The sequence below is a fragment of the Canis aureus genome, chromosome 27, assembly GCF_053574225.1.
Source record: "Canis aureus isolate CA01 chromosome 27, VMU_Caureus_v.1.0, whole genome shotgun sequence".
Classification (NCBI taxonomy): domain Eukaryota; kingdom Metazoa; phylum Chordata; class Mammalia; order Carnivora; family Canidae; genus Canis; species Canis aureus.
The window spans coordinates 12,677,279-12,689,788 of record NC_135637.1 but is presented as its reverse complement, the minus strand read 5'-3'; the positions used below and the strand labels follow the sequence as shown (position 1 = coordinate 12,689,788).

The window sequence follows — 12,510 nt, the reverse complement described above, 5'->3', positions numbered from 1 at the left end:
ATCTATTTATTTGAAGGGAGAGGGAGAGTGGTGGGGGAGAGGGAGAGAGAAACCCAGGCCGATTCTGCACTGAGCATGAAGCCTGACACGGGGCTTGATCTCCCAACCCTGAGATCAGATCTGAGCTGAAACCGAGAAGCTTAGCTGAAGCTTAACTGACTGTACCACTCAGGCACCCCAAGAAGATCTATTTGAATTAAAAATAAAAACTAATTTAACTGATCATGTTCTTAATGTATACATAGAGAATATCTAGAATTATGTCCAGGAAATTAATAGTGGTTAACTGAAGTGGCTAGATTTTGCTACTATATATAATAGACATTGTTAATACATTGATTATACTTGAATTAAAGAGGACAAATACTTTGTCATTTTGAAAAATAAACTTTATAAACTTTATTTTCTTCTAGTCTAATGGATGGGATCCCAATGATATGTTTCGGTATAATGAAGAAAATTACGGTGTAGTGTCTACATATGATAGCAGTTTATCTTCATATACGTAAGTTTAAAAAATAGGCTTTTATTTTAGTGCTTTTGTCTTTGATTTTCATCAACTTCTATTAGGATGTTAAATAAATAAATGTTTCTGTTGGATTTTTTTTTTAATTTTACCTTTTTTTAAGAGAGAGGGACGGGGAGGTGGCAGAAGGGAAGAAGAGAGTCATAAGCAGGTTCCACACGCATTGTAGAGCCCAACACAGTGCTTGATCTCACAACCCTGAAATTGTGACCTGAACTGAACTCAAAAGTTGGATGCTTAACCACCTGAGCCATCCAGGGTCCCCTCTGTCAGATTTAAAGTTAAACATTATGTGAAAGAATTAATCTTGTTACTGCCTAAGCTGATAAATTCTCATTAGAACAGGGAATAAATGTAGTTTAGTTTACCATTATCCTAATTTTATACTCTAGATAGATTTTGCTTTTGATTTTAAGTTGTAAAAACACCAAATTTGTAAGTGTAGAGTTATGGGGGAATAGTTAATTTAACCAGTTTTGGAAATGTTATATTCCTCAGAAAAGTGAAACAAAAAATTTTCTTGCTTTGATATGCATGAGCAGATCACTGTAACTCTTTAAAATATTTACCAATATTTCGTACTCTGAACTCTCTTAGTAGTTGATTGGGGCAGATACAGACACTGTGATTTTAAAATACTCACTTTGCTTTTTCTTTTCTTCATGTTTCAGGGTACCCTTAGAAAGGGATAACTCAGAAGAATTTTTAAAACGAGAAGCCAGGGCAAACCAGTTAGCAGAAGAAATTGAATCAAGTGCCCAGTACAAAGCCCGGGTGGCCCTGGAAAATGATGATAGGAGTGAAGAAGAAAAATACACAGCCGTTCAGAGAAATTCCAGTGAACGTGAGGGCCACAGCATAAACACTAGGTATTTAAAGGAAATCATGATGCAGTATTTTGGATACACAACTCAAGGTCTGTGTGAGAAGGTGTATTATTATTATTATATTTCATCTTCCTTTAATGTAGCTTAGGTAGAGAATGCAAGTGGAATTGGTTTAAGATTCTACTAAAGAAAAGATTATATTAATTTTGGAAAATATTTTTTGAGCATCAGCTCTATGAAGTCAACTGTTGGAAGTACAATGATGAGCAAGCCAAGGCGTGGAAGAGCTACTTAAAGAAAAACAATCAAATAGGGGAGTGCATAGAACATAATAACAGTTTACTAGGATTTGCTAGATTCGAGGTATGTTCAGAGTGAGAAAGAACTAGCATGTAACCAATGGGGTCAGAGAAAGTCTCACAGAGGAGGTGACATTTTGTGATAGAATAGTAGCCCCGTCTGCTGCTCAAAAGTAAGAGAGAGTCAGTCATTCTTTGCATGGTGAAAAGACATGTGAAAGAACCTGTCCAACTGAGGATGAGGCTGGTTGTTTCATATGTCTAGAACAGAGTGATGTTGAGGGTGCATTGGTGCAGCTGGTGTTAGGAACTGAGATAATGAAGGGCTTGTGTCCTGTTAAAGAGTACCCTATATAGGCAGGGAATGATGTGAATGAACTCTGGGACATTTGAGAATGGCTGAAACATGGAGACTAGTTAGTGTATTGAAATTCTTAAAAGTGTGAGGACTTGGTAATCATCTAGGCTAGGGCTGGTGATAGAAAGGTTTTAGGAAAAGTAGCGGTGAGCCTGAGGTTTATTTGATAACTAATTTAATTGATATTTGTACTGGTAGTGGAGATAGAAAACACAGAGCAAGTTTGAGGGGAGATAGAGTGAGCCCTTTGTTAAATTTATTGCATTTGAGGGGCTTGCAGGTCTTTGATTAATTTATTAGTAAACATGTGAGAAACAGCTACATACCTGGTAGAATAAGATACAAATTCTTTCTTGAAGACACAGCTTAGAGTCTGATGATTTGAATTTAAGTGTTGTTCAGTGGGAGATGTTGAGACTATGGGACTGACATTGTGGATTTAGGATGTGTCAGCATTGCTGATGTTGAATTAAAACAAAAACAAAAACAAAAACAAAAACAAAACAATGAATAGCCACAAAGAAATCCAAGAGAAAAGAAAGTAGAGAAAGCCAAGGAAAAATAAAATTTCAAAAAGACAGACTATATTTAATAGAAGCAGCCATTTAGAGGCGAAGTAGGATGAGAACACACATCTGTTAAACTTTTTTGCTTAGGAGGAAAATCTGACAGAGAAGGGAAAGGTCAGAGGCCAGACCTCAGGGTAAGATGGAAGAATAGGGGTGTGTTTGGGAGTGAGACAGTTTGGTTTGGTGTTTAACCTTATAAAAATAACAAGCATTCACTTCTGCCTAAATTACTTTTAGATTTGTTTCATTGGCCTGGTATCTATTAGGATAAAATGATTTAAAGGATCTCTCATTTTCAGGGAAAATAAATATATTCCTCCTGGACAAAGAAATAGAGAAGTCATATCCTGGGGAAGTGGGAGACAGAATTCACCACGTATGGGCCAGCCTGGATCGGGCTCCATGCCATCAAGATCCACCTCTCACACTTCAGATTTCAACCCGAATTCTGGTTCAGACCAAAGAGTAGTTAATGGAGGCAAGTATTTTAACCAAATTTCTAAATGTCCTCAATCAAATATATAGTTTTCTGAATATTTAAGATTAACATAATTGGTAAGAGCATGCATACTTTCAGTGCTTTCTGTGGAGTAGTTTTTACTTCAAAACTATTTAAAATTTGCCTTTGTGGATATCAAATTAGTAAAATTAGTGTAAGTCATTGGCATATATGATACTGTGATGAAATATGTATTAAGATAAAGTGCTAAATTTAACAGATACTCACTTGACCAAAAAACACTCCACATATTAAAGAAATTGGAAACTTTGGGTAGGTTCTCAATTTTAAAAACACCGGATGACAAAGTTACTTAGACATAGTTTATATGGAAAATCTTAGTCTGTGTGAAACAGTGGTTCATATAGATTAATTCTTATTAACTGTTGACCCATTAATATTCTGCTTACTTCCAAGAAAGGATTTGAGGTATACAAATACATGTACATACAAGACATGACCAAGAGTCATGTGAGGAAGATGAAGTTCAAGAAATGTGTTTAAAAAAAAAACAACTCTTAGTCAAAGGGTGGATATTGAAGCTTAGCGTAAGTACGGTGACAGATTTGCATCTTTAGTAGGAAGATATTTTTCTGCTCTGCCTCTAAATCTAAGATTGAATATAGCTTATAGGTCATGGATCCTTCATGTGAGTCAGGAATACTGGACAGCAATACTATCTTACTAACCTAAGGGACAAAGTGAACATTCAGTTTAAGACGTTTAGGTTCAGAAAGTTAGAAAAGTAGAGAACACTAAGTTTCCAATTTCAGTTATTTCTGTTGAGTCTTTCTCCAGAATTCCTCTCCAAATAAACACTCTTGAGTATTTTCTGTACTTAGTATTGGGGATGAAATTTCTTTGCTCACTGAGTAAAGAATTTTAGTTGTTCATGAACAGAATTTTCAAGTAAAAAACCTGAAGGGGGCTAGGAAATGTATGATACTCAAGTGTGTGGAACCCTATGGAGAGGAGACCTGGACTGTTTCCTGAGATAAGGTAAGTGCTATGTAATGTTACACATAGTGTATCTTGATCTTTGCATATCCATTATTGTCAATTTATTTGGTGATGACTGCTCTATAGTTGCATTGTTTATTAAGCAGTCACTTAAATAAGTGTTCAACTGCATAAATTGCTTAGCAGGCCCCCCCCCCTTTTCTAATTTGATAAGATCAAAATGTTTTTTGAAAAGGTGATGAATATTAACCTTTGTCACTCCTGTGACTCTAAAAAATAGAAGTAATGTTTTATTTCTCCTAAATGGACTTGCTTAATGAGATTTCAAACTGAATTTTACCTTCAAGTATAAACTATATGAAAATCACAGATGGTTATAAAAAAACCCAGCATTTTTAATGGGATATACTAGTTGCTGCTTATTTTCATGTTTCAAAAGCTAAAACTAATATAGTAAGTAGTCTTATTTCTAAGTTTTGTGATTTATTGTGTGAAATTATCTAGTTTATGTTATATTCCTTTTAATAATTGATTATTGAGAAACAGTTATAGAAGCAGGATTAATAGGCAAAGTCTTAACTGTCTTCTTCAATAGTATGTGTAGATCCTAATTAACCCTTTGGGAACGTGTGTTCATTTAAACAGACTTAATTTTAAGGAGGTTAAAGTAAAATGTGAATTCATGTGAGTTAAGTTATGCTAAAACTTATCACAATTCAAATGACTGTCCTCAAAGGGTTAAAATGTACAAGAAATCATTTTTGTCATTTTACTTTTTTTTCTGTTTACTTTTTTCCCTCATTTTTTTCTTTAGTTTTTATACTTTCCTTCATATCATTTGTTCTGTCAGGTGTTCCCTGGCCATCGCCTTGCCCATCTCCTTCCTCTCGCCCACCTTCTCGCTACCAGTCAGGTCCCAACTCTCTTCCACCTCGGGCAGCCACCCCTACACGGCCGCCCTCCAGGCCCCCCTCGCGGCCATCCAGACCCCCGTCTCACCCCTCTGCTCATGGTTCTCCAGCTCCTGTCTCTACTATGCCTAAACGCATGTCTTCAGAAGGTACAATACCACAATTTGTTCATGTTTTTGTTTGTCTTTGTTTAACTCCTATGTGAGTTTATAATTACAAAATAGTTTCCTCTTCATTATTTAATAACCTATAATTTCCGTGTTTTAACTTTAGTTTATTAAAACTATTTCTATTAACCTTTTGTTCACTAGAGAGAAATTGAATAAATGCTGTGTGAAGCTATGAACTATCTTGGATTATAAGAATGGGAGTTTATCTTTGGTAATAATGATGATCCTTTACAGCCCCAGAAGGTCTACCTCATGTTTTTGTCCCTCTCAATATACACTATAAACAGTGGTTAATGATAAACAGTGGAACTCTGTTCACCTGGTCTTGGATTTACTACAGAACCTATCATTTTACAGCTCCTTGGCCAAGGTACTAGTGAACCTACTTGTTGGCCATAGGCAGTAGTGGTGATTTAGGGGTTCTTTTTGAGAGGGACATTCCATATAGCTGCCTTTGTGTGTCTACTCTTAGATTATAATACAGAGATTGGTTTTATATTGGAGGAATTTAAGAAAATTACCTTTGTAATATGTTCTAGTGAAAGTCTTAATCTGAAAGAAGTCCTTGATCATCTAAGATAAAACATTGTTAATAAAAACCATTTGTCCTTGTCAAAAAAAAATCCTTTAATTCTCATGCAATGTTTGATGGTAATACCACCATTGATATATATCAAATACATGAAGGTATTATAGAAAGGTCACATTTTAATATAAATGCAGTGCATATGTTAAAAAAAGCTACTTCCTGAATGATAAGTCCTTTTAATGCTATCTCAGGGTATTTGTGTTAATATTTTAATCTGATTTGTTCATTAAAATCATAATTGATATAGCTTATGTTGAGACTAAGACCGTTTTCTGGCATAAAGTGCTTCCCTGGAGAAAGCTATGTTGGCTACTTTTCAATAAATTGTTGCCATCTAGGGAGAGGGAGGTCATGTGATCTTGATTTAAGTGGCTAACATTGAACAGCATGTTGCATTGATTTTCAAGGTGACTTCCTTGCTGGAAAGTGCTGGTAATGGTAACCACTAAATGAAAAGTTAAAATCTGTTTTAGTATTAGTTGTAGTGCATTGTTTGAACAAAATAGGACTCCTTAGTGAGTATGAATATCTTCACTACAACAAGTTGTAGGCTGCTTATGGAGGGACTGTTTACACAGAAGTATACCTTTTGCACATTCAGAGCTGCTACATTATGCAGTCTTTTTAACTAATTTGAATTAAAATGTTTTCCAGTTATGTAGTCAGGTGACACATTTTTAAAGTGTGAACTTCAAACATAGAACTATTAAATACATAGAACTATTAAATAAACTATTAAATTCACAGTGGTTTTCTGTGTTTAATATAGAAGAGTAGTTTGTATTCTACATATTACCAAAAAGAAAGAATTGTTTTTCAAGTTAGAGTTTAATTTCATTGAGCTATACCAAGTCTTATGACTTCTTGGTCTTTTTCTCTAAATGGATATAAAAAAATATATATGATGTGTAGATACCCAATTCTTAAGTCATTTTTTATATAAATCATTTCTTCAGTTGAAAACTAAAATATATAACATTAACATTTCTTTTTAAGATTGTGTCCATGATTAAATTCCTACTGAGGGCACAAGTTTATTTGACATGCTCAAGAGTTTGGGGAAAAAAAAAAAAAGAGTTTGACTGGAAGGTCAAAATGAGAACCATTGGCTTTGACATTAAGAACGAGTTTTGCTGAATATTAGTACTGCCTGGCTTTTCCACTGAGAGCTGTTTTGTCTACTGATTTCACCTGATTGTTTTGTTCAAATGCAGAGTAACTTTCTCTAGAAATGGAAGTCACTAACATGGTGACAATTAATGATCTAGAATTTTTCACAATTCATGTAGTACAAATTTCTTCTCCAAATATCTATTCTAATCTTTTATGCCTTAACAATAGAATTTTCAGTTTATAGTCTGTTCAGTCTGAGAACTGCTTAGGTGAAGACAGACTGAGAAACAGGTGAAGACTGTTTTAAGACTGTAAAATATATTACTATGTTTCAATAGTATAAAAGTATATAGGGATGAATAGTCATTTTGTTTAAAATTTTTTTTTCTGACTTTAGAAGTAGTATAGAAAATTTGAGGGGAGAAAGCTTAAAGTCTATGGTAAAATAAGGCTTATCCTATCATGTAACCATAACTTCTATTAACAATTGATTACATTTCTTTATATGCCCACAAGTAATGGATATAGATGAAACAAATTGCTAAAAAATCTTTGTGTTAAAACATATGTTTAATTTCTTAACACCATCTTCATCCCTCTCTTTTTTTAAAAAACAAGGGAAATAATATAAAATTTATTTGTAAAACATTGTCGCATTCCACAAAATAATTCTGAAAGAATATGGCCCCAAATTGGATTTTTTATTTATATTCTTTCTTTTATAACCTAGGAGAAATTAGAGAGTGTGCGTATGTATGTGTGAATGGGCATATGTACTTAGCAGAAAAGTTGTACTGATGAACATTGTAGCATTTATGTGATGTTCAATATTCCTTTCTTAGGGCCTCCAAGGATGTCCCCAAAGGCCCAGCGACACCCTCGAAATCACAGAGTTTCTGCTGGGAGGGGTTCCATTTCCAGTGGCCTAGAATTTGTATCCCATACCCCACCAAGTGAAGCAGCTGCTCCTCCAGCAGCAAGGACTAGTCCCGCAGGGGGCACATGGTCATCAGTGGTCAGCGGGGGTAGGTAACACTTGGCTTGGAGCATAATGACAGTGTTCATTCTATAACTCTGCTGCATGTAAAAAGGGGTGAGCTCAAGCTCTGTTTGAGAAATAATAAGTATATATGTTAAAAGTAGTGGAGTAACCAGGAATTGGGAAACATATTTTTTTATTCTGGCATGCACCACATATTCACCGTGTTTTAGAGAAAACCATGTGTTTGTTTGGAATGTCAGTTTTCTCAATGGATTAGGGTAATTTTTTCCTATTCTACTTTATGGTCTTATGATAAGATTCATATGAGATTCATAAATTATAAACATACTTCATAGTTTTATAAGTATCACTCAAATATAAAACAAATACAGTATGTAACACCATTTGGACAGACTATTTCTTGTCTTAGCAATTTTGTCCATGGATTCGTTCCACAAATATTTATTTTGGGTTTACAGTTCTCTATTTCTGTAGCATCTGTATATGGCACTAATTCCTGATTGTATTTCTCTTACAAGGAATATCAAACATACACAAGGGGCCCGTTTTATCTGATTAGATGAGGAATGTGTTGACAGCAGCTATAAAAGTATAAAGGATATGTAAAAAGATTAACTGTAAGCTCAGTCTGAAACTGCTTCTGCTACTTAATGTTTTGCTTCCATGATAACTGTGGAAAGTTAGGGCATGCAGTGATTTTGCTTTTTTAGTCATAATCTGTCTTAATCAGCACATGGAATCTTTAAAAGAAAAAAAGATCTTGGGGGCAGCTTGGGTGGCTCAGTGGTTTGGCGCTGCCTTCAGCCCAGGGCATGACCCTGGAGACCTGGGATCGAGTCCTATGTCAGGCTCCCTGCGAGGAGCCTACTTCTCCCTCTGCATGTGTCTCTGCCTCTCTCTCTCCGTGTCTCTCATGAATAAATAAATAAAATCTTAAAAAAAATTAAAAAAGATCTTTAAGCTTAAGCAAAAAATATATCCAATTCTATTAAATTTAGTTGATATATACCATCTTCAAGGAAAACCAAAGGAAATTAGATACTAGAAATTAGATATTTTATTAGTATAATCGAATTAGAAATTAGATATAGTTATTAGAAGGAAATAATTCAATTAACAAGAGAATATAATTTCTAAAAATCTTTTTTTGGGGTGCCTGGGTGGCTCAGCAATTTAAGCGCCTGCCTTCGGCCCCAGATTGTAACCCTTGAGTCCTGGGATCGAGTTCCACGTCAGGCTCCCTGCAGGGAACCTGCATCTTCTGCCTATGTCTCTGTCTCTGTCCCTGCAGGGAACCTGCGTCTTCTGCCTATGTCTCTCTCTCTGTCTCTCTCTCTCTCTCTCTGTCTCTCATGAATAAATAAACAAAATCTTAAAAAAAATATATCTCTTTTTCTTCAATTGTACCATTCATCATCTGACATTACTCAAAGAATCTGGAAATGAATTGTGAGAGTAACAGCATAATTCTAGAAGTGAAATAATAAAAACTTATTGGAAATACACACAGGATGGTGTTATAGGTTTATTATACTAATTAGAAAAATGACACGTGTCAGATGGTTTCCTTTCCCATGATCCTGTGACTTAAAAAAGTAAAGGACCACTAAAATGAAGCAAATGGAACCATTTTCTCTAAACCTTTGAATTGATTTATAATGGAATAGGAAACCTATTAGATATTTACTTTAGGTCAGGTGGAACATGATTCCTGGTCAATTATCTTCTGCTTTTGGCTAAATTGGTTCTCGGTTTTCTTTGTTATTGTAAAGTGGCTCTTGAGGTCACTAGAAAGAACATACAAGATTGGCTGCAAGCTGCCAAAAGGTATTTGAGTTTATTATTTGAAGAAGAAACAAGCCTGTTTCTTTGGGACCCCCTCACCCCACGTCATTATTAAAGAAACATCTCGCTTCTTAGTGGAGAATGTTGCTGTCTTCATCTTAAAAAGTGGTTATTACCTTGTCTTAGAAAGCCAGTTTCTAATTTCATTTAAAGTACTGCCTTTTAGGGATCCCTGGGTGGCGCAGCGGTTTGGCGCCTGCCTTTGGCCCAGGGCGCGATCCTGGAGACCCAGGATCGAATCCCACATCGGGCTCCCTGCATGGAGCCTGCTTCTCCCTCTGCCTGTGTCTCTGCCTTTCTCTCTCTCTGTGTGACTATCATAAATAAATAAATTAAAAAAAAATAAAGTACTGCCTTTTAGAATTAAATCTATTTAGTTACAAGGAAAAACTACAGTTGTACTTAGGTGTTAGTAATTGCTGCCGTTCTTCAGGTATTTGTGTTTTCAATTACCACCATAATCCCTAAGACTTTGAAAGAAAACAGGTTGATAGGATAAAGAATAATTGGGATGGTGGTTGATTTAGGACTATTTCACCTAGATTTTTCAAAGAAGTCTCTTTGAGGAAGTGACATTTGAGCTGAGAATGTAATGGATAACTTTTCTTTTTTCTAGTTCCAAGATTATCCCCTAAAACTCACAGACCCAGGTCTCCCAGACAGAACAGTATTGGAAATAATCCTGGTGGGCCTGTTCTTGCTTCTCCTCAAGCTGGTATTATTCCAGCTGAAGCTGTTGCTATGCCTGTTCCAGCTGCATCTCCTACGCCTGCCAGTCCTGCATCCAACAGAGCTGTTACCCCATCGATTGAGGGTATGTAAGAAAGGGCTTCCAGCTCCATATCATTTGTGAACTTGAGTGTTAGAGTTTAACGTTAATTATATGAAAAATGCTATGTTTATTTATAGGTATATATTTGAGTATACATTTAAAATTTTGTAAATGAAGTTAGTTTTTATATCCTACTAATTTCATATATGTTACTCTTGAATGTTGTTAAGAGAGTTAACATTCTAAGTAGTAAATATCAGTATAAAGTTACTGGTGTTTCATATGTCTGCAAAAGAGAAAAGCTTCTGGTTAAATGTAAATGTTTATTTCCAAAAACTGTAAGAAATAAAAATTGTTAAATATTTTCCCATTTTACTTTAAAAAAAAAAAAATATATATATATATATATATATATATATATATTTTTTTTTTTTTTTTTTTTTTAGCTAAAGATTCCAGGCTTCAAGATCAGAGGCAGAACTCTCCTGCAGGGAATAAAGAAAATATGAAGCCCAATGAGACATCACCTAGCTTCTCAAAGACTGAAAATAAAGGTTAGAGCTTTAAAAAGTCTTTCAGTATAATTGTGGAAATAGGAAGGAGATGTCTAAACTCATGCCCAGTACAGATTGTTTTTGGTCAAAACTTTTTCTTAGGATTGTGCATATTTAAATGCATAATTTGACAGATGTCAAAAACTGTAATTAATATATTGAATAAAAGTTTATTTTCATTTCTAATATCTCATCCTAAAAGAATTTTAAGTTAAAGATTTACAATAAGTTTATATTTAACAGTTCATAATTTTGCAGGTATATCACCAATTGTTTCTGAACATAGAAAACAGATTGATGACTTAAAGAAGTTTAAGAATGATTTTAGGGTAAGTTGCTATTGTTTAATGAATTAGAATTTTAAAAATGAATATTAAACATAATTTTTAAATTTTCAGAATTTAAAAATCCTTCATTTACAAAAATGCATTATATACACATCCAGAAACATTGAACCATGTCCATAGAAAGCTAACCACTCTTGAAGTTCTTTACCTGTGCTTTTTACTTACCTTATTTTTAGGGAGAGAACATGGGAGGGGGGAGAGGGATAAAAGGAGAGGGAGAGAAGACTCTCGAGTAGACTACAGGCTGAGCACAGAGCCTGATGCAAGACTCAGTCTCATGACCCTGAGATCACGTCCGGAGCCAAATCAAGAGTCATTTGCTTAATGGACTGAGCCACCTAGGTGCCCCTGTCTGTACTTTCAGTAAGTAACTAAAATCATGAGCTTTGAGAACTATACAGATATCAATGAAAAAGAATTTTTGACTTTTGAAGCCAGTCATAGCATAAGTTATTATTTGGTGCTCATTTGATTGCTTTATTCATTGAAGAGTACAGCAAAGCCAAGGCATTATCTGATGGGGCCAATCGAAGATGTACTGGACCCCAATGTTCTAAGGTAGTTGCAGATTTGCATTTTGTGCACAAATGTACTGTGGTAGAAATTGGTCTCTAATATCATTTCTGTCTTAAGTTTTGCTGAACTTACTCTAATCTCTCTTGGGTGACCATTGCATTCTTTCGCACAATGTTTATTATAATACACCTTGCATATCAAGTCATATTTTGGGACCAATTCAAGAAGTCTTCCTGAAACTTAGTTTCTTAGGAAAAGATCTGATTATCAGTCTTTGAGAAAATGGCTGACTTAAGAGATGAATCAAATGCAAAAGGCAGCCTTTTCGTAGCCTGTGTTAGCTTCCTAAAACTTTTAATATTTTTTTTTTTGCTGATAGCTTCATATTTATTGGAACCATTAAAAATATTATATATCATACTTTATCACAACTTATCTATTCGACTTAATGCTGTTAGTGGTTGTGAATTTAAATTTTAATTTTTTAAGCCATAGTTAATCCATGGACATGACAGAATTATTTCTGAATGCCCAGATACTCAGGTTAATATGTCATGCACCCCAACACAATTAAAGGCCTCCTGTGTATTTGGCCTTCTCAGATGCATCCCCTGGCAGAGGGAAGAGTTTGCAGTTCTTTACACTGCATCTG

The 12,510-nt window shown here is 34.9% G+C and overlaps 1 protein-coding gene across 8 annotated transcripts in view; it reads left to right on the top strand.

Moving 5' to 3' along the window:
• The window catches only part of ATXN2 (ataxin 2), a 116,312-nt gene that overhangs the window by 67,587 nt on the left and 36,215 nt on the right, over window positions 1–12,510 (top strand). For 7 of the 8 annotated variants that reach the window (XM_077875652.1, XM_077875644.1, XM_077875645.1 and 4 more), the window contains exons 7-14: window positions 414–505; window positions 1,198–1,395; window positions 2,879–3,057; window positions 4,889–5,098; window positions 7,664–7,846; window positions 10,286–10,483; window positions 10,888–10,995; window positions 11,254–11,324. In XM_077875652.1, the coding sequence (XP_077731778.1) occupies window positions 414–505; window positions 1,198–1,395; window positions 2,879–3,057; window positions 4,889–5,098; window positions 7,664–7,846; window positions 10,286–10,483; window positions 10,888–10,995; window positions 11,254–11,324 (1,239 nt within the window). The remainder of the gene's footprint in view (window positions 1–413; window positions 506–1,197; window positions 1,396–2,878; window positions 3,058–4,888; window positions 5,099–7,663; window positions 7,847–10,285; window positions 10,484–10,887; window positions 10,996–11,253; window positions 11,325–12,510) is intronic. The other variant, XM_077875650.1, reaches the window with a different exon arrangement.